The sequence below is a fragment of the Nothobranchius furzeri genome, chromosome 3, assembly GCF_043380555.1.
Source record: "Nothobranchius furzeri strain GRZ-AD chromosome 3, NfurGRZ-RIMD1, whole genome shotgun sequence".
Taxonomy (NCBI): Eukaryota; Metazoa; Chordata; class Actinopteri; order Cyprinodontiformes; family Nothobranchiidae; genus Nothobranchius; species Nothobranchius furzeri.
The window spans coordinates 87,289,243-87,311,437 of NC_091743.1; the positions used below are offsets into that span (position 1 = coordinate 87,289,243).

Consider the following 22,195-nt stretch of genomic DNA (forward strand, 5'->3'; position numbering starts at 1 on the left):
CTACACCGCAGCCACGGTAATCCACTGTGATAATATATTGTTTGAAAAACAAGACGTTTATTATTATTGTCAACTTTTTTACCGGGGTTTACCGCTGCACTGGTTACCGTGACAACCCTAGTATGCTTTTATTTTTGTGTACTATGTCCTGTATCCGTACTCCATGATTTATTATACATAACATGATGTGACATTTAAATTTGTGATTGTTTTAACTATGTGAAGCACATTGGGCTATCGTTTTGTATGAAATGGGCTATATAATAATAATAAACTTGACACTTGATCACTTGGTTTTAGATCTGTTGAGTCTTGGTTTGCATCGTGATGGGTTTTATGCGGTTGCCATGTCTGTTTGCACATATCCATTTGAACTTTGTCGTCCACACATTTGGATGCTTTTTGTTGTTGCGGCCCGATCAGTCAGCCTAATGTTTGTCTCATAAATGGACAAAACAAATCAGTCGCTGCCTTCTGGTTTGTCATCCATTTTCACACGAACAGCACCACATGGTCAGAAATGATTCTGGAAAAAGCCCTTTGGTTCAGTGTTTTGTTTTTAATCTTCCTGACACGTATTACTGCTGCACACTAAGCTTTCACGAGTGCGTGCGTGCACAGACCATGCATGACTCAAAAATAATTTGGTTGCTTTTTGTTTATCAGACTGCAACAGTTGAAGATTTAGAAACATTTAACGCCTTACCTTCTTCTTCCCTTTAATTCTGTGCAGTAAGCCTCGGTAAATCAGATCTGGGTGTGCCTCCAAATGCACAAACCTCATTATCACTCCATTCCTCTGGAGAGCCACCATCCAGCTGATAGGTGGCACTTTTGTCTACATATCGTCTAACCACAGAGGAAAAGACTGCACCCACCTTGATAAAGTCAATGGGAGAACTGGGGGGGTAGGACGGGTGTTTCATTTCTCTCCCTTGGCAGCTCACACCCTGTGGGTGAAAGCCAACTCTGATTAGTCTAAACACCCCTGGTACCATCGGTTCTGCTCAGGGACTGACTTAACATTTCAGATACTCGCATATATGTTATCTTCACTGTGTGAAATGTAGCAAAACAAAGGGGGATGGTTGTGGGGACCAAGTGTAAAAGCAGGAGGGGTCACAAATAAAATACGTGTAGATTGAAATAAAAAAGTTAACAAATTTTAAATGCTGAGCTCACGAAAAGCATCAACTCCAGAGTGGTAGGGTGTCCTACCCCTCTCAGGGACACCGGTTCTGGAGCCAGAGCTGAGCAGTGAGGTGAGTCTGACTAAATCAAGCTGGAATCCCTCAACCTCTCACACCAACTCACGCTTTCCCCACCGGAGAGGTGACGTTCCCCGTAAGAGCCAGCTTGGTATGTGCTTCTGTAGCCGAGGATCGGATCACCAAGGTCGCCCCACCTTCGGCTACCGCCCAGCTTAAACATTCATGCCACACTAATTGAAAACCACTGGTGAAATGGAAGGCTTTAATTTATCAGGGATGCACAAAAAATCTGCATCACTATCGGTATCGGCAGATGTTGGTCACTTTTTTTAACATCTGTATTGGTCCGATAAATAAAACCGGGCCGATATTAACAACCGATATTTTTTCCATCTTATTTCCATTTGTTTATCAGTTTCAGAGGGTGAGGGGGCTGATGTGTATTTGTTTAGTCATGTGACAGTGATCGTAATCATCTCAGAAGCATAAATGTGTGTGTGGTGTGTGTGTACATAAGTAAAATCAGCTTTAGTAATTTTCATTCTATACAAAATCTGATGATTTCAGAAGCATTAAGCTTGGTTTATGCTTGACGCATTCACTTTCCGCGCGGTGATGTGGCTCGCGGCTGGAACGCGCTTCACAACTCGCAACGTTTATGGTTCATGCGGCTTGTCTCTGCGGTGAGCCAATATTCTCCCAAACTGAACGGGGCAGCATGGAGCTCTATGGCAAGCATCCAACACTACACCATAGTAGAAGTAGAAATTACTGTTTACAGCACTGCATTTCAGCATTTTTAACAGCGTTCTCGTCTTTTCCGACAGTGCGAGCTATTTCTCTCAAAGAATTATTAACAACATGTTGATCACAGTGATCTTTGAGAGCTGAATCATACAAATGTCTGTATTTAAGAACCTCTGCCGTACTAGTTCTTGCCGGTCCGCCATGTTTTTCCACGTCTGTCCGTCCGCTTGGTTAGAAATTTTCCGAGGTGCGCGTTGCGGAAATTCTGGGCCGTGCGGAGGTGCGGCGGAGGGGCGTGGTTGTTAAAATGACGCAAAATGACGCAACTTTTCCGCGCGGAGCCGTGCGGACCTCGCGGACGCGTCAAGCATAAACCAACCTTTAATGTCAGTATATCGATATCGGCAAATATCGGTTTTCGGTCATAACAGTGATCTTAATATTGAATGTCGATATCGGCCCAAAAATTTCATATCGCTGCATCAAAAAATAAATAAATAAAAAATCCACTCCAGACTGCTTGTTCGTGCGTCCTTTGCTCCACACGTATAAACGTCGGGATGTTTGGTTGCATCCCATCATGTTTCCCAGCAGAACCAGTGTCTTGAAGAATCTGGTTGCTCCAAACTGATCTGTGATAAACTCAAATACACTCTAATGGACTACATACAGGGCATCCGGAAAATGGATTCAATTCATTTTGCCCATGAAGTTCAACACACAACATCCCATAATAACGTGAAAAAGCTGTCTTTGAAGATGTTGCAAAAGTATTAAAAAAAAAAAAAAAACTGAGAAATAACATGAACATAAGTATTCACAGCCTTTGACGTGAAGCTCAGAATTGAAATGAGGTGCTTTCTGTTTCCGCTGATTATCCTTGAGGTGTTTCAGCAGATTACCTGGAGTCCACCTGTGGTAAATTAGGTTGATTGGACATGATGTGGAAAGGCACACACCTGTCTATGTAAGGCCCCTGGGTTGACAGTGCATGTCAGAGCACAAACCAAGCGTGAAGACAACCCTAACCCTAACCCTAACCCAGATGAACTGAGTGTAGACCTCCGAGACAGGATTGTCTTGGGGCACAAGGCTGGGGAAGGTTACAGAAAAATGTCTGCTGCTTTAAATGTTCCTGTGAGCACAGTGGCCTCCACCATCCATAAGTGGAAGAAGTTAGGAACCATCAAGACTCTTCCTAGAGCTGGCCGGCCTTCTAAGCTGATTGAACGGGGAGAAGGTCCTTGGTTAGGGAGGTGACCAATAACCTGATGACCACTTTGTCAGAGCTCCAGTGGTCCTCTTTGGAGAGAGGAGAACCTTCCAGAAGGACAACCATCTCTGCAGCAATCCACCAATCAGGCCTGTATGGTAGAGTGGCCAGACGGAAGCCTCTCCTTAGTAAAAGGCACATGGCAGCCCGCCTGGAGTTTGCTAAAAGGCACCTTAGGGACTCTCAGACCATGAGGAACAAAATCCTCTGGTTTGATGAGACAAAAATAGAACTCTTTGGAGTGAATGCCAGGCGTTAACGTTTGGAGAAAATTAGGCACCACTCATCACCAGGCCAATACCATCCCTAAAGTGAAGCATGGTGGTAGCAGCATCATGCTGTAGGGATGTTTTTCAGCGGCAGGAACTGGAAGACTAGACAGGATAGAGGGAAAGATTACCGCAACAATGTACAGCGACATCCTGGATGAAAACCTGCTCCAAAACGCTCTTGACCTCAGATTGGGGTGATGGTTCACCTTTCAGCAGGGCAATGACCCTAAGCACAAAGCAAAATATCGAAGGAGTGGCTACAGAACAACTCGGTCAATGTCCTCGAGTGGCCTAGCCAGAGCCCAGACCTGAACCCCATTGAACATCTCTGGAGAGATCTGAAAACGGCTGTGCACCTATGCTTTCCATCCCACCTGATGGAGCTCGAGAGGTGCTGCAAAGAGGAACGGGCAAAACTGCTCAAAGATCGGTGTGGCAGTCTTGTGGCATCATATTCAACACGACTAGCGGCTGTCATTGCTGCCTAAGGTGCATCAGCAAAGTACTGAGTAAAGGCACACATTCACTCTAAATCACATCTCATCTGATTCTCAGTAGTGTGTGTCTGCTGGTGCGTATGTGTGTGTTTGTGCTTCATATTCGTCCATTTGAAATGGTCTGTTCCTGTTTAGAACTGTGAAGGTAGAATAGGAGAACAGAGTTGACTGTTCCTTCAGGTTTCAGCCTTCAGTTTATTCTCCATGTGAGCAGCTTCTCCCAGCTGCCGTTTCCACTAATGACATTTCATTATTCATCTGTTTCCAGCTGGAGGGGCTGGTGTTTAATTCGAGGAAAGTCTAAAAAAGTTTGAACAATATCATCAGGAGGACTTGGCTGACCGTTGTATTTTTTTTCTTTCTCGTAGATCATCAGAAGCTGGAACGAGAAGCTCGGATCTGCCGTCTGCTTAAACATTCGAATATTGGTAATTATTACTAGTCCTTTTCAAATAAGCCCAAGTTATAGTTTGTTTAGTGTAAATTGGTGATCCTTAGCTTGGCGATGTTTGGAGAATATTTTGTTTGTGAAGAAGGGTTGAACGATTTAAAGGAAATATTCTTCTCCAAAATTTTCTGGCAGAAATAGTTTTCATTTGATGCGCAGTTTTCTGCTAATCCAGCTTCAGTATAATATTCATAATGTTATGTATTTACAAACATGACAGAAAAGGACACCAAACCATCAAAATATTAAAAGTTATTTCTCCAATAATGCAAGGATGTAAACTAAAGGTAAGAATAGCTTTCACAAACGTTTAATAACAATAAACCTGCATGCAGAGTTTTCCCAAAGTTAATTGACCAAGGAGAGCGGTTTGGATGGTTTTCTCACAAACAACATTCTAATGCCAAATGCTGACAAATTGTACATGCATGTTTGGTTTACAATACTACTGCAAAGTTTGTGGCATCAGAAAAATTCAGTTTTCCTTTACAGAAGGCAGGTTGTGCTCTCACGTCCACATGGCGTTATTACGCTAAATCCCGGTAAATAAGACTCCTCGTCTTACACTCGCACACATCGCTAGGTGAGGGACAGAAAATGAGCAAAAGCGACAGATGCCTGCCGTAGCGGGCCACATAAAGGAAAAATCGCCAAAAACAATCAAATGTGCTTTTGAACCTGGGAAAACCCTGGATGAGTAAAACAGGTCCTTGGTAGGTTAGGAACTCTGCAAACGCCCGAAGCTTTGAAGATGACGTGATTTAGTTGTTTAAAATCGCAATTTAGATCAGAAAAGCATTGATTGTTCGGCTCGACTGTATAGTCTAACTACTAAGTCCAGGAATGCAAATGAAAACTGTAATACAAGAGAGAGTGAGCAGCACCAAGTTCCTGGGTGTTCACATTACAGAGGATCTCTCCTGGACGAACAACACCATCGCATTGGCCAGGAAATCACAGCAGCGTCTCTTCTTCCTCCGCAAACTAAGAAGAGCAAGAGCACCAGCCCCCATCCTGTACACTTTCTACAGAGGCACCATCGAGAGCATCCTGTCGTGCGGCATCACTTTGTGGTTCGGAGCCTGCAACGTTTCCTGCATTAAAACCCTCCAACGTATACTGAGAGCAGCAGAGAAGGTCATTGGGGTCTCTCCCCCCTCCCTACCAGACATTTACAGCACCCGTCTCACAAAAAACGCCCTTTGCATTGCGGCTGATCCCACTCACCCAATGCAAAGCCTCTTCGAGCTGCTGCCGTCAGGGAGGAGACTGCGGAGTCTCAAGGCCAGGACCAACAGACTGAAGGACAGCTTTAACCATCAGGCAGTTAGGAAGCTAAACTCCCTCCCGGCTCTCCCCCCCTCCTCTCTTTTCCCCCACAGTCTCTCTGAACTTGGTTACTCTTTTTATACTAAATGTTTATTTTCTATCTAGCGAGAGTTTGAGAGTAACGTAATTTAAATTCTCTGTATGTCCTGTACATGTGGCAGAATGGACAATAAAACTGACTTTGACTTTGTTAGGAAACAGAATGTAGATCAGTAACAACAGTCCTGGTACACCTGTTCAAATCTTATCCTCAAGGCCTTTGTCTGTCTCTGTGTGCTGGGTGCACGGCTGCTTCTGCATTTTTCTGGAAACTGGAAACTGAAATTCACTTAAACGGATCTCGTCAACTGGTTTCTCAACGCGATTGATAAAACATTTTTCAACAATGAGAACGGGAGAACGGGCTCCCAGATGCCCCGCCGGGACAGACCCAGTTGGACACATCATGGACTCTTGGAAACAGTGGAACTTGATTTGTTTATCTCAGCTGTCTGTGGAGAACTCTGAAGACATGTGGATATTTGTGGTGTTGGTGTCAGGTTTCCTGCTCATCCTGGCTTACCGGAAAATTAACGAGCTGTCGAGGAATATTGGCCTGATCCCGGAGCTCAGAGATGGTTTGCACCGCGCTGTGAATTCACAGACTTAAATAATTGTCGAGATGAATCATAAGCTTGGGACTTTGGCGGAGATTCATTCTTTGGCACAAAAAGATGGATGCCATCAAGGAGAGAGTGGACGAATCAGCACGGATTGGACAGATTAACGCCCATTATTTGGATTTTGAGAGGTTGAGGACCAACAAACTGTAAGACAGAGAGGAAATTATCTCTGTCTGGCCCCAAAACAGTTTCTAATCAGAATCTGGCACCCTTGAGCCTGCAAGGCTCCAACGAACAACCCCCCCCACCCCCCCAAGAAGATATGTGGAATGTGCCGTCGCTATGGCAACTCAACTCTGTCTCCTTTCCCAGCCTGGGTGGGACTGCGGGAAGGCCGCTGAAGCGTCCAGGGTCACTGCAACCCTCCAACCCTCAACGCCCTCCCCCTATCCACACTGAGGTGACATGCGCTGCTTATCGTGGCTGCAGGAACTGAAGTGGGGATAGTCCCAACCCACCACCCCACCTAGTGGACACTTGTGTTGTTTGCAGAGTAAAGCTGCCCTCCTGGTGGGAGGGTAACTCTGAAGTGCCTTTTTTCCCTCCACCTGAACCAATCCTCATCTAACACGATCATGCGTGAATTAGTTTTTTTATCTCTCTATTAAGGTAGCGCGACTCAGGGTTGCGAATGACCACAGTCACCAATTCTTGCCATGTGTCTTGCCCATGTATGTTTGTCTGATCTCTGAATTGTGTGTACTGAAACTCTAATTTCCCCCTGGGATTAATAAAGTATCTTTGATTTTATTTAATTTGATTGATACCGATCACCAAGGGTGCTGAATCACCGATACCGATCACCAAGGGTGCTGAATCACCGATACCGATCACCAAGGGTGCTGAATCACCGATACCGATCACTAAGGGTGCTGAATCACCGATACCGATCACCAAGGGTGCCGACTCACTGATACCGATCACCAAGGGTGCTGAATCACCGATACCGACCACCAAGGGTGCTGAGTCACCGATACCGATCACCAAGGGTGCTGAATCACCGATACCGATCACCAAGGGTGCCGACTCACTGATACCGATCACCAAGGGTGCTGAATCACCGATACCGATCACCAAGGGTGCCGACTCACTGATACCGATCACCAAGGGTGCTGAATCACCGATACCGACCACCAAGGGTGCCGAGTCACTGATACCGATCACCAAGGGTGCTGAATCACCGATACCGACCACCAAGGGTGCTGAGTCACCGATACCGATCACCAAGGGTGCTGAATCACCAATAATGATCACATGGATTCATTGACATACATTTTCTATGTAGTGAGTGCAACAGATTAGATGACATAGGAAAGGATGAACAATAACATCTCTGCTGTATTAATTTAGACAAAAACATGATTTTCATGTTTAAGAGAAGAAAAAACTAAACCGCAGTTCTTTTAAAATCCTGTTTAATCAGCGGTGTAGACGCGTTTTAACGACCTTCCTCATTGGTTTACATCACTGTTTTAGTTCTTGTGATGCACCTCATGATTTTTACCCTGAGACGCTACATAAATGATCATTTTTCTTTTCACTCTCACAAAGTAAAGGTTTACTTTACATTTTTGTCGCCACGTGCATGCACAGTGTGAAGAAAGGGGGAAGGAGAAGTGATGCTGCACACCGGGTCTCTGCTGTCTACAAAGTATGAGCGATGGGATCGTCAAGCGTCATCGACTCTGAAAGGCGTAGATTGGATAACGCACAATGTCATAAAGCTTAGAGAATCTCTAACTGGTTTCCAGTGTTGTGCCCGAACGCGTTCATTGAACGATCATGCGTGACTTTGTATTTTTTTTTTTGTGAACGTGAACTGAACTCGTTCGTATTTTGCCTGACGAACGTAAAAGTGAGTGCGTTCGTCCTGGCGTGCGTGAACGAGTTTATGAATGTGTTCTAGCTCCAGATCTCCACGGAGCTTTTCCAGAGCTAAAGCCTAGCTAAAACATCCTGTTAACCACAGAGTTTATAAAAAGTAGAACCCGCAAATGCGCCAGACATTGGCAGTAGTGACGAACCTGTCCGAGATGACGTGGCCCAAAAAACACTACATGGTCACGAGCCAACTGACATTTCTTTGCCTTCAGTCGCAAGCCTGCTGATCTGATCCTTGAAAGCTCTTCGTCCAGCGCCACCACATGCTCACTAAAGGACTTACTGTAAATCAGTACGTCATCAAGGTATACCATACAGATCTGCCAGGGGAGGCCTTTAAGCACCAGCTCCATGACTCTCTGGAAGGTTGCTGGAGCATTGGTAAGACCCATTGGCATTGACCTAAACTGGTACAGCCCATGTCCAGTAGTGAAGGCAGTCTTTTCACGGTCTTCCTCAGCTACCTCAACTTGCCAGTAGCCATCTGAAAGATCTAATGTACTGAACTATGTGGCCCCGCTAGAGCATCCAAAGTGCCATCCAACCAGGGTAGGGGGTGGGAATCCTTCACTGTAACGGCATTTAGGTCCCTGTAGTCTACACAGAACATCCATGTATTATCCAGGGTCCACCTGCACAGGAACAACCATTTCACAGTATGGCAGAATAATGACATCTGTAGACATGGTTATATTGCAACATTTCGGGATGAAGTCTGCAGCATGTAACAGAGGAATGTCTATCCCTTTGAAGTGAACAACCCCCCCGGCCACATCTAGGACAGCCTGATATGCAAGCATGAAATCAAGACCCAAAAGAACTTTTTATGTAGCCCCCCTGACAATATGCACAGTCTGTTCTACGTAAACCTCACTCAAACAGATTGAAATGGTCATTGTTCAAGTGTGTCCAAGAGTTGTCCATTCACAGCATGAGCAAATGTGTAGTCAGCACCAAGTACACGTTTGCGTAGGGCAGGGATCGACGTCTTGAAGTCTTCCGAAATCAGTGAAACAGTCGAACCAGATTCAAGTAGAACAGCAACATCCATCCCCTCAATCAGTCCCTTTACATAGGATGTATGTTTGGACTCACCCATCGGTCTGCAGTCCATCGAAGCGACATCAGCCACAACTGATGAGCGCCCACTGTGACCCTCAGCGGGAGAAACTGGTGTCCAGGTCTCAACACCAGTTGGTAGTTTCCCTGGTTCCATCCAGCTGGAGAAGGAGAAGGCGAACGCCGAGAAGGGGATAGAAATCTCACACTCCTCCTCCACTGTGGTCCCTCACTGGGGCGTGGTCTCTGGGGGCTCCTGCTTCCCTGGCGGTTTGCAGGATTATCTGGTGAACCTCCATTCGATCCCCGTGAAGGAGCAAGCCATTCCTCGTTACGTCCATCCGAACGTCCTCCTCGAGAAGAGCGCCCTCTTCCGTGAAACTCCGGCTGGTGTGCCCTAGCAGTGGATCGGCAGCCATCTCCACCACAGTCGCACGAACACGGAAGACGCGGGTCCATGTATGCTCCACATTCTGGCAGACGAGCCCGTCTGTCCTCCTCCACACCGCGGCTTCGCGCCTTCATATCTATCACATCCATTTGTAATTTGTCCATCCTTGCAGTTAAACGCTCCACAGCACCAAGGAGAATCTTTGTGTCCTTATTATCACAGCCCCTCTCAGCGGTCCCAGCAGGAGAAAGTGCAGCCACCGTCACCGGGCCATTCGAGGAGAAGTTGCCGGTCTGCGTCCCTACGCCCAAGGCCAGCCTAGCCCGCTCACAACGTCCAGCAATAATCAGGGCCTCGTCTAGATCAGTAGCCCCCTGTTCGTGACATTTAGCACGGAGGCCTGGGTCCAGACCGGCGAGAAAACGCCTAAACTTTTCTCCATTTTGTGCCCCGGCGTCATACTCAGGAAACGCCTCTGTGACAAGCCTCGAAATATCAGCCGCATATGTCTCCAAACTCTCATTAGCCAGCCTAGGCCGAGCAGAAACACAGGTCTGAAAGTACAAGATGAACTGTTTCTGTCCAAATGCCTCATTTAACTTCTCTTTAGCATGGTCAAAGTCACCTTGCGTAGCTGCAGGGAGGCTGTCCCACAAAAGGAAAGCAGCCCCGTCCAGTCTAGTGGGCAAAAGAGCAGACAAAGTGGCGGTGTAGCTCCGTCTTCCCGCTCCTCGGGTTTGGGCGCGAACGGCAGCCTCAAACTGTTTAATCCAAGTAGCGAAGAGTTTACGACCGTCACCACAAAATGGCGCGGGCAGCTCCACTTTGACGTTACACACATTCTCAGTCCAAACTGGGCTCTGCTTGTCCTTGTCCGTACCGGTAAAAGAGCCTCCGAACATGGTCCTGCGTAGCCTTCTCACGAGCCACGTCCCGGGGGTAAACGTCGCCAAACACCGCTGCCACCAATGTAACGGGCGAGCTGTAGAGGTTCGAGCCCGTGGTCTCAGGACAAATAAGAGATGGTCGAAAAATACCTTTGGAGTACGGGAACACGTCTCCGTTTATTTGGAAGCTTCACTTGTTAACACCACAGCAGCCTGCGGATGAATGAAGGTCTACACAGAGAGTCTAGTGACTCCACCCTCCAGTCCGACAGTTCAAGGTTAACGGCACATGCGCACAACCCATCACCCGCTTACAATAGCATGGTAGCCTGCTAATATTAGCAAAAACAAGCTAAGACTGCTAAAAGCTAACTGACGTAAAGACATTCATGACTAACATTGAACATCTGTTGATGACAAACAAAAAACACCGGTGCCATTGATTGGCTCTGGTCTCCTGCGCGCCACTTTATTGTTTAATTTATGCTTAATTGTGGCAAAAACCCAAAAGTCTTTATTTAAAAGTACCTAAACCTCCCTCGTCTGCTGACTTGACACAGATAGCGTGGACAGCTTCCTCTGTAGGCGACGGTGGCACAGGAGTTAAGTGCTCGCCCCGTAATCGGAAGGTTGCAGGTTTGAGCCCCGCTCAGTTTGTCGCTGTCATTGTGTCCTTGGGCAAGACACTTAACCCACATTGCCTGCTGGTGGTGGTCGGAGGGACCGGTGGCACCTGTGCTCGGCAGCCTCGCCTCTGTCAGTGCGCCTCAGGGCAGCTGTGACTACATCGTAGCTCATCCCCACCAGTGTGTGGATGTGTGTGTGAATGGGTGAATGACTGATTGTGTTGTAAAGCGCCTTGAGGGGTTCCAGGACTCTAGAAGGCGCTACATCAAATACAGCCATTTATCTGTAAGAATCCGTTTGCTGGCTAATTCAGCGGTGTAGAGTCGGAGGCACTCGAAAGCATCCCAGCCCGCATCGACCAAACCAATCAATGGAAACGGGGCTGAAGCAGCAACAACTAAAGACTGTTGCTGGCTAGTGCTAGCCACAGCTCTGCTCGGCATCACCCCATCATTCATCAGGGCTCTCCCAGCCACTTGAGCCAGCTCCTCCAGGGGAATCCTTTTTTTTTTTCATCACAAATATGTTTTTGTTGACAAAAATGAAAATATCACTCAAGAAATGGAACAGGCGCTGCAGGATGAGAAAAGAGCCAATTGGTCTATTGAGGTGAATCGGAGCCAGTGAATGCTGATTCAGCTTGTTGGGCTGTTTTTACTTCACATCAAGAGTCTCAGAGGCAGTGGAGACGCTGCACAAAAATGCAAAAAGTCATTTTTGCATAATTGGTTGTCTTTAAACCTAAAAATGTGGTTAATTCATTAAGTAAATTCAAATTCTCCCTAATTTCCACTTGTTTTTTGTAAGTCAAAGCTGTGTCCTAAACAAACAAGGGTGTTGTAATCTCTGAGATGAAGGGTAGAGTAGATAAAACATCGGTAGCTAATTCTACAGGTGGTCTCCCTCCTTCAGATGGATCCTGGTGCTCATCTTCTCTTTACACGTCATCTCACGTCAAATCAAGATGATTTGGCTGTGCGACTAATTGGCTCAGTACCACCAGCAGTAGGCTTCTTTTCTGTATGCATTCATCATTTCCTGGTTCAGTCCAGTGGAAGAGACGGCCTGATTCCTAACATCCACGCTCATCCTGAGCAGCACTCTGCTCCCTCTACTCTGTTTTTAGTCGTGTGACATCTGGCAGCTAACTCCAAGGCCTTGGCATGTTATCTGCTGTAAAGTACAGTCAATCTGTGTTTAAAGGAGAGGGTGACATGGAAGTTAATTTAATTTGCTTTCCCAACCCATTCCCATTGTAAAATATCCTCTTGTCCCAATCCCAGAAAGCAAGGGAAAAATGCAATTCCCTCCCATCCAAATCCCAATAACATAATTCCCACTCCCTCCCAGTCCCAGCAGGTTTTTAGGTGTGGCGCTTCTAAACAAACGAAAACTATCTCACTGGTGTAGGGCGTTTCCGCTCCATCACTGAGAACTCCCAGAAAACTGTAAAACTTCAGACTTCCCCCTAATGTTACTGTTCCTTTGAGTCTCGCTGCCATCGACACATACATATGTGGATAATGGGTTTCCATAGGCTCCAATAACACGTTTTGGAAGAGAAATGGGAGGTGGCCACCACCGCCATTTTGACCGTGTCTTAGGTTCCGTCAAGCCCAGACAATTCCATAAAAGGGAAGAGAGGAGGAGCTTAGGGTGGGGCTGTAAGGCTGGGATCAACTGACGACACTCGGTCGAACTAGCTACAAGCTAACCTGAAGCTAACCCAAAGCTAACGCGGAGGTGGGAGCTTAGCTAATGGAGGTAGCAACCTAGCTACAACCGGAGTTAACTGTGCACAACACCAGAGCTTCTGAGTCAGAGATACGCCGGGCTGACCGCTGGGTCAAACCGGGTGGAACACAGAGGTCTCCGAGAGCTCCACAAGCCGGCAGCCGCACAGCAGACAAGCGCCGCTGCGGTCAGAGATGCGCAGAGCTGCCGCTGAGGAGCTTTTATTTATTTTTTATTTATATAGCGCCAAATCACGACAAGAGTCATCTCAAGGCACTTCACATAAAAAAAAAACATTTCAATTCAGGTCAGTTCATTAAGCCAATCAGAAAAAATGTTTCCTATATAAGGAACCCAGCAAATTGCATCAAGTCACTGACTAGTGTCAGTGACTTTACAGCAATCCTCATACTAAGCAAGCATAAAGCGACAGTGGAGAGGAAAACTCCCTTTTAACAAGAAGAAACCTCCAGAGGATCCTGGCTCAGTATAAGCAGCCATCCTCGATCCCCAGTGAGTCGTGGAGAAGACACGCACGCACGCACGCACACACACACACACGCACACACCATATATACCAAGTAGTGTTTCTATGGTTACATTGTGATTTCTTAGTAAAAAATTCTATTTAATGAGAGATAAATGTTATTGTATTTATTCTTGTGAATCTATAAACGGGTAAACTAGTAGTAGCACATTCAATGTCAAAGAGAGTAAAAAGTTATTATCAGGAGAGGGAGAATGTTTAAGTGGTTAGCAGCAGTGTGCTAGACGATGGCTTCCTCCATGAGGCCACCACAGCTCAGCAGAACATCACTGTAGCTTCTTCTGGGGAGAAAAACACTTCGAGAGAAAATAAAGTTAACAGCTGAAATAGCAGAAAATAATACAGTTAAAGAGCAGATTGCAGAAGAAAGCAGTAGCGTGTGAAAAGTGGTCAGTGTATCCTCCAGCAGTCTAAGCCTACAGCAGCAAAACTACAGAGATAACTCTGGATAACCTAGCCTTTTAGATGAAGGCATGTTGGAGGCAGGGCAAGGGAGAGCCGTCTTTACCGACTGTACACTCCACCTCCCTCTACTCCCCCACTTGTCCAGATCTAGTCTAACATCAGATTTTAACCATAGGCCCTATCAAATAAAAATGTTTTAAGCCTAGTCTTAAAAGTAGACAAGGTGTCTGCCTCACGGACTAAAGCTGGGAGCTGGTTCCACAGGAGAGAAGCCCGATAACTAAAAGATCTGTCTCCCATCCTAATTTTAGATATTCTGGGAACCACCAGTTTTTGTTGCATTCAGCTGATGGAGTTGTGACGACGCAAAGGCAGAACCTGACTCGGTGACCTGTTTAGGAGCTGATGGTAGTTTAGTCCGTTTTTGTAATTTCTTGGTACATTTGTTTAGTTGCTTTAGTTGTTTTTATCTTTTCAGGATGAATTTCTGCATCTTTAATCCAATAAATGGTTTCTTAGTGCTTATTTTACTATCATGATGCAGCTTTGCTATTGCAATGATAGCGGTCATGAACTGGAAATGGAAGCGTGCCACTTCCTATCACACTGACTGGTGTGTGTTGTATGTGCTGATGTGTCCGAGCGTAATTTAAGATGACAGATTTAGCTCCTATTGTCGTATGATCTATTAACCCGTCATCTGTCTTCCTCCGCAGTGCGACTCCATGACAGCATATCAGAGGAGGGATTCCACTATCTGGTCTTTGATTTGTAAGTGCTCCATTCTGGCATTCATGCGCTCATTCAAATCAACACTCTGCAGATCCTAAAGCCTGACAAACGCCAATCAGATGGCGAGTGACAGGTGCATCATGGGTAATCTCACAGTACACTTCTGTTTTATTTGTGTCGGCATGTGATAACTATCAGTACTTGTATGTTCTGTAGGAACGTGGTGAAATGAAACAGAAAAGAGTGTTGAGCAGAAGGATCGTGACCATCATGTGACCTTTAAGTGCTGGTGCAGGGTTTAAAGAGCCATCCGCTACCGCCAAGTCATTTGCTCATTACAGTAGTCTGATTTGAATTTGTTTTTAGTCAAACGCTGGGAATGAAACATTTATTAATTAGTGGGGCAACGACAGCTACAGTACTCATCTTTAACCTCCACCCGGAACCAAACTCATCTCCAGCTGCAGCTGCTCTGGACTGAAGTGGTTACTTTCTCCAAACCTCCCTCTTCTCCAACAGCCAGAGGTCTGGACACGAGTCAGACTTGAGCAGCAAAAACAAACGCACTACTTAAACTGGCAGTACTTAGTTTGGCATACAGGATAATTACTGAGAAATTCATATTGATTCATCTTAACCTGAGAATCAACCTGTGCTCTCACCAGAGTCACCTCCAACAGCAGCTGACTCGTTTTCATGTCCCAGTCTAAGACCAGGACCGACCGATGACTTGAAATCAGATCACAGAGTGTTTCAGGGAGACTAGATGGAAGGGATCTGAAGAGAAGATTCATTTCACTTGGAAGAAACTTGAAAACGGACTTGGACCTGGAAAAAATGACTTGTGAACATCTGAATCTGGGTGAAGCGACAGAAAAACAAACTTTTCTGTGCATCAGTTTCAGCCACACCACACCAAACCTTTCCAAGAATGGTCCGTAGGGATTCTGTTCAACTTGAAGTAGCAATGATGTCACGAAAGCTCCTAGTCAGGCTCAATGAGCCGCTGTAAGGATTCTGCTCCAGTTAAGCCTGGTTCATGCTTCTCCGTCAGCTCCGCAAGGGACAGACACGCACGGATTGACGGAAGCGTTTTGCTCTCATACTTCTCCGTCTCCTGGAGAGTGTTGCAAAGCAATTCCCCGGCAGGACACCAGAGGGCGTAGCGCTGTTCTGTGGTATCCTGTCATGTATCGGTCCAAGATCGTGTGTTAATATTGTGTTTTTTGTGTATATAAGAGACTTTTAACACGGACATATTTGTCTCTCATTCTCCCACGTCTTCATGGGCTCCCCACCTCTAAACCCACGTTTCCTGTCATTTCCGTCCACAAATAAAACGCTTGCTGCACATCTTTTCACTCCTCCAGTCACGGGAGGATAAAACATTCATATTTTTAGAGTTTTTTCGCGAGGTATTCTTCAAGCTGCTCCATGTCTGCCGCTAGTTATCCTCGGCTCTCTTTGCAATGGCGGCGCTGTAAACAACAGCGGCATCCTGACCAATCACAAGCTTGCGTAATCTGTCTCGTTCGACGGATGTTTAAAAAAGTGGGCTCGACTCCGTACGTACTTGCGTGCCCTACGCAAGGACGGATAATGGCATTGCGTGTCTCCGCACTGACGCAGACGGAGAAGCATAAATCAGGCTTTAGTCTGCAGTGACTTGAAATAAAGTTGCGTCTCCCAGCACCGCTTCTAAAGTGCTTCATCACACTGTGATAGGGACCAGGTGGGGCTTTTGGGTGCTTTACTGTGGTGGTTCACTTATTCATCTGATGGATTCTTCCATTCAGCAGGTCAGTTCTAGTTCTACGGCCCTGTGGAGTTCCTCAAGGGTCCATCTTAAGACCAGTTTAATTAAAATTGTACGTGCGTCCTTTAGATTAGACCTTCAGCAAATGCAATTTAAGTATCACACAATCAGCATTTCAGCTTTTAGTGTAAGACATGAAACTAAACTTTTGTTTTTATAGCCTTAACAGGTACTTATGTTTAACACAATTATTAGGGATGTGTATTGGTGAAATTATGGCGATACGATACGTATCACGATACAGGAGAGACAATACAATATATTGCGATACATTCAGTCAGACAATATTAGCGATTTTTAGACTAATTTTGTTATAGGAAAATTCAATAAACAGTCCAAACTGATGCACAACATGTTTAACTCGAGGTATCTTAACTATAATAGAGGGATACGCATTTCAATGGTGGAAACAAAACCCATTGCGACGGTGGCACAGGAGTTAAGTGCTTGCCCTGTAATCAGAATCAGTGTGCCCCAGGGCAGTTGTGGCTACAATGTGGCTCATCACCAAGGTGTGAATGGGTGAATGACTCATTGTGTTGTAAAGTGCCTTGGGGGGTTCCAGGACACTAGAAGGCACCATATCAAATCCAGGCTATTTGCCATTTACCATTGTACACTGCTGCCATCTAGCTGTCGGCATTTGAATTGCATGAAAACAAAAGAAAATACACAAATGTTTGCATGTAAATTCTTCCAAAAATTAAATACATGGCTTTTGAATATCAATATAATATTGCAGGGGGGAAAAATACCACAATATATTGCCATATCGATATTTGCTTACGTCCCTAATAATTATGCTTATATAAATGAAACCAGCAAACAAATATTAGTAATAATTCAATTATTTCTATTATAAATATGCAGCAGCTCTGGTTGTTTAAAAATGTTTCATAAATAGTTGCTTTATTGCACCTTGTCTCCGTTCTCTAGCTGCACTCGACCTTTTGGAGCACAGAAATGACCTTCTGCTGATGTTCTCCAGCATTGGCTCACTTTCCTTTCTCTCCCCTCAGAGTTACCGGAGGTGAGCTGTTTGAGGACATTGTTGCCAGAGAGTACTATAGTGAAGCTGATGCCAGGTCAGTGCTGACGTAGATGCATGGACTTACTGAGGAAGTGTGGGGTGAAATTCAATCGATTGGTCATGAAGGCATATTCAAGCTCAAACCTGCTAAATGTACCAACCTGATGTTAACAGTAACCATTCAGACAGCCATTGTTTCTAGCCTTTAATGTGCCTTCATGCCCAAGTTTGTCTTCAATTCCTTGGATTTTCTGCTTCTCTCCAGTTGATAAAAATCTATTCAAAACAGAATCTCTCCTGTTAGTTTTAAGTGAAACATTTTTAATCCGAACCATTTGGTTTCGTCTCTGAGGTTTCTACTTTCCTATTTTATTGAGCACCTCTTGAACGCGCTGTAACACAAACAGCCTGAGTGGTCGATTCTGTTTTGTTGTAGATTTAGTTCATCTGTAAATGTGTTTTAGAAGCTGATAAAAGGCATGGATCCTGTTTGTTTTTGCATCAATGTTTTGAGGGAACACTTTAATTGTCCACTTAATTTTACTATTATTTGCTCTTGTGGGTTCAAGCATCAGCCTTGGTTAGTTGGAAACGGGAGCAAAAGCTGCAACATCAACTCCTAAAAACATGCATTTTATGGGAATATGCAGCTTTTAGAAAAAAAAAATCACCACCTGGATTTAACTAAACAAACAGGTCGGAGCCTCCTGTTGGATAATTACTGCATGGGTGGTGATCTTAGCTGGCAACTGGAGCAGTACGTTTCTTCTCGTCTCTGAGAGCGGTATGGAGGTGGGGGATTTCGTAGTCGTGGGGCAGCCACATGGACCTCAAGGGACAAACCATCAACCCCGCTCAGTGGTCAACTTTCCTTGCGGGGTCACACCCATTAGGACAGTGAAAGGGTTAAACAAGGATCCTGGGTCATCTTCACAAATACAGTGTCAATTAGCGCTGGGCGATATGACGATTTTAGACCGTTTTACGATCTACACATCTGACGGTCTGTCATTTCTGAGAGACCTTTTTATCGCGATTCACAGCTCTGCTGTTGAATTTCTGCCTCTGAACGAAAAGGGAACTTACCTCCGGTGAATGATGCGCCTTTGTTTGACCCTTAACCAATCAGAGTGAGTCAAGGTAATATATTAGTGCCCCGCTTGTTTTCACCTGTGTGTGAACAAACATGGCTTCGGCCGCGGCTGAGAGCGACAACGAGGTTTTCTTTCCGAAGAGGAACGCCTCGTCCGTTATATGGAACTGGTTTGGTTTTTCCCCAGACGACAAAGAGCAGCGAAACGTCATTTACAAGTAGAGCGTCAAGGCAAGTGATGGCAACACCACAAACGTGTTTAATCACTTGAAAAGAAGGCATCCCAAACAATACAATGAGAGCCAGCTGGCAGCTAAAGCTAAAAAGCCTGCGGCTGCAGCGGCTAGTGCTTCTTCCAGGCAGCAAACGCTAACAGAAACACACAAAACTCCCTCCCTACGACAGAGACAGCAGACGATGGAACAGCGTGACAGATGCAGTGACGTACCGCTTGGTTAAAGATTTGTGTCCCGTGCCAACAGTAGGAACATGATAAAAACATTGGATCCGCGCTACGAGTTTTCCAGCCGCAAGTATTTTTCGAACACCGCCGTTCCACGCATGTACGCTGAATGCAAAGAGAGAGTTGCAGAAAATATTCAGAATGCGCAGTTTTTTGCTACCACAAGCGATCTCTGGTCCAGCCGCACATCAGAGCCGTATTTGAGCTTAACTATCCACTACATGAGCAACTGGGAGCTACATAGTATTTTGAACAAGTTAATGTTTGCACAATACGTTTGCAATTGACATGTTTGCACTTCAAATATGTTTACGATTTTAATTTATGTTAAGTTACTTGAAAAACGAGAAAAACAGATTTTTGTAATTGTTTCTCTCGGGGCTTTTATCATCTCTGGTGTGAGTTTAAAATATAAGTGTGTTAGCACTGTGCTGATTATCCCTAATATGAATAAATGTTTATTTATTCAATGTTTCTGTTCTTTAATACGAAATTAAAGTTATGCTATTCATGGATAAAAAATCGTGATAAAATCAAAATCATGATAAAATATTGGAAAAATCGTGATATTCTATTTTTGCCATATCGCCCAGCCCTAGTGTCAATTATTTTTGAGAGGGATCAGAACTTGTGACAATTTTTGTGGCTTTCTAAAAACTTCTGGCCGGGTGTTTGTTCAGATTAGTATCGATTCACTCAGTTTCACCGTTGAACTGAGCTGTACTTGTAAAAACTACAGCTTTACTTGTTGTGGTCTTAATAAATCAATAAAAGCAGCTCCCTGAATAAACCCGGCAAACCAGTCACTGAACTTAGTCAAACATGGGGTTAAGATCACCCTACTAGAGCCATGCACGGGCCTAAAATCTGAGCCCGTGTCCGGCCCGACCCGAGGAGGTGGAGCTCCAGCCCGACCCGGTCCGAAAAGGTTTTCAGGATTCTCTGGCCCGACCCGAGCCCAACTTTTTTTTAACCTTTCATAATGTTTTAGCGTGATAGAACGCTCAGCATTCTAATTATCTGTGAGAAGCGTTCTGCAGGGGAAAAAAAAAAAGAAAAAAAAGAAAAACAGCATCAATGCAGCTTTTTTTTCTAACAGAGCGTATTTTTCGAGCGGCAGATGAAATTTACGAACACTATATTAATTGGATGCGTTTGTAAATTAAATCTGCTCTGAAAAGGCGCTCTTGTGCAATTAGAAAAAAAAGCAGCATTCTAATTTTCTAACTGCAGAGCGGCAGATTAAATAAACGCCCCCAGTTAATAAAGCGTTTTTAAATTTAATCTGCCGCTCTGAAAATACGCTCTCCAGTTAGGAAAAACCAGCAATGAATGCTGTAATTTTTTAACTGCAGAGCGAATTTATTCACAGAAAAACAGAATGCTGCCATTTTCACGAGAATAAACGAATGTTTCTGACATCAAAGTGGACATAAAATGGCTTATTAGAATAGGGGCACATGTTTCAATCAGCAGTTTGAGAATTTGTTTATATCGGCGCGTTTATAAACCACACACACCTTAACTGAGCTAACGGGTGCCGGTGCGTGAGAAGCAGGCAGGTGCTGCTGCGTTCAAGTGTTTCAGTTTTTTTAATGAATTCAGTTAAAAATAAAGGCGCCCGGCCCGTGTCCGAGGTTATTACACAGTCGTTGGCCCGAAGCCCAGCCCTCAAGCCGTCGGGCCGGGCCGACCCGCAGGCCTAGGGCTTCAGTGCAGGGCTCTACACCCTACTGCAGGGGTACCAAGCTGTTCCCACAAGACGCGTCTTCTCAGTCCAGTGTTATTTCATATGTTGTGTTCGGTCGGCCTATTTTTGTTCCTTGTTCCCTTACGTTTTTTCCTTTTCCTCTCCCTTTTTGCTTCTGGGCTGCTCTCTCTCTCCTCCACAGTCACTGCATTCAGCAAATTCTAGAAAGTGTAAATCATTGTCACATAAACGGCATAGTGCACAGGGACCTAAAGGTTAGTGGGTGATGGTAACCGTAAACAGACTCTGGCCTGCCCATCCGTGGCCCCTTAGCCTGCTTCTTCACCAGCTGATAAACCTATTAACACTCTTCCCATCGCTGCCTCCTCCAAACCAGGAACCCCAGCAGCAGGATGCTGTGGGCCCACTGGCTGGAGATGGCAGGTGGTCTAGCACTAGTGAGACTGGTAGATGACATCATCTATCTCACCTGTATACCAGAGCAGAAAATGCATGTGACGTGTGTGAAGAGCTACGCTCTGACAGGTGACGCAGGAGACTGGGGGGGCTGAGGGAAGAGGATGTTGGGAGGTTCTAAGGGTCTTGGTATCTAAAGCTTTGTTATTGACTGTTTACGTTCAGTCCAGCAAAACGAGCGTCGTGTGATTTAAAAAAACAAATGTGCATGATTTATTATTTTGGAAACCAATAAAGAACAGCACATCTCCTTCCTTTAGCTCCTGCACCTCCGTCTCTCTGTCATGGTCCTGCCTCCAGTAACCAGGATCTAACATCGCTGTTGTTTTGACACATGGACACCGTTGGCTCCAGGGGACTGATGCAAAAGCGCCTGCACAGCAGCGTTTAGTCCAAGGCTAGTTTAGTAAATGTGACCTCTGGGTTGGCAAGACGTCCTCTTGTTAGTTTCACTTTTGTCACATGATCAGGTGTTCAAGTGTCAAAACAAGCACTCAGCCACAGCTAGTGAGCGGTAGCTTGTCACTAACCCGACGCCCCCTGGTGTTTGCATGCAGTCATTGCATTCAGCAGATCCTAGAGGCTGTTCTTCACTGCCACCAGATGGGCGTGGTTCACCGTGACCTCAAGGTAAGTGGGCACACGTTAAGGATCAGGATCAGGATCAGGATCAAACACTCCTCTGTTCATATTCCTGGTTTCAGTCACACACCGGTTCTGAGATGTTTCTAGCCTCTACCCAAATGTAACACATTAGTTTCTTATGCTTTATTTCTTCTGAGTTTTTTTAAGTAAAGTTATATAATAAAATACATGTTTTTTGATGCATTAAGGGTTTGGGTGGTGTGCTGCCTTTTCTCACTCTGATGTGTTCACAACGCTCAGATTTGCCATCCAAATGAACTAACTGGGTGTGTCTTGGAG

At 45.3% G+C, this 22,195-nt stretch overlaps 1 protein-coding gene across 15 annotated transcripts in view; it reads left to right on the forward strand.

Annotated features, from left to right (window-relative positions):
- Positions 1 to 22,195, forward strand: part of camk2d1 (calcium/calmodulin-dependent protein kinase (CaM kinase) II delta 1) — a 131,851-nt gene that overhangs the window by 43,666 nt on the left and 65,990 nt on the right. For 8 of the 15 annotated variants that reach the window (XM_015958121.3, XM_070549734.1, XM_015958127.3 and 5 more), the window contains exons 3-6: positions 4,369 to 4,428; positions 14,687 to 14,741; positions 17,538 to 17,603; positions 21,829 to 21,901. In XM_015958121.3, coding sequence (XP_015813607.1) covers positions 4,369 to 4,428; positions 14,687 to 14,741; positions 17,538 to 17,603; positions 21,829 to 21,901 — 254 coding nt within the window. Of the gene's footprint in view, positions 1 to 4,368; positions 4,429 to 14,686; positions 14,742 to 17,537; positions 17,604 to 20,996; positions 21,070 to 21,828; positions 21,902 to 22,195 lie in introns of all 15 variants that reach the window. The other 7 variants (XM_015958122.3, XM_054734064.2, XM_015958128.3 and 4 more) reach the window with 1 other exon arrangement.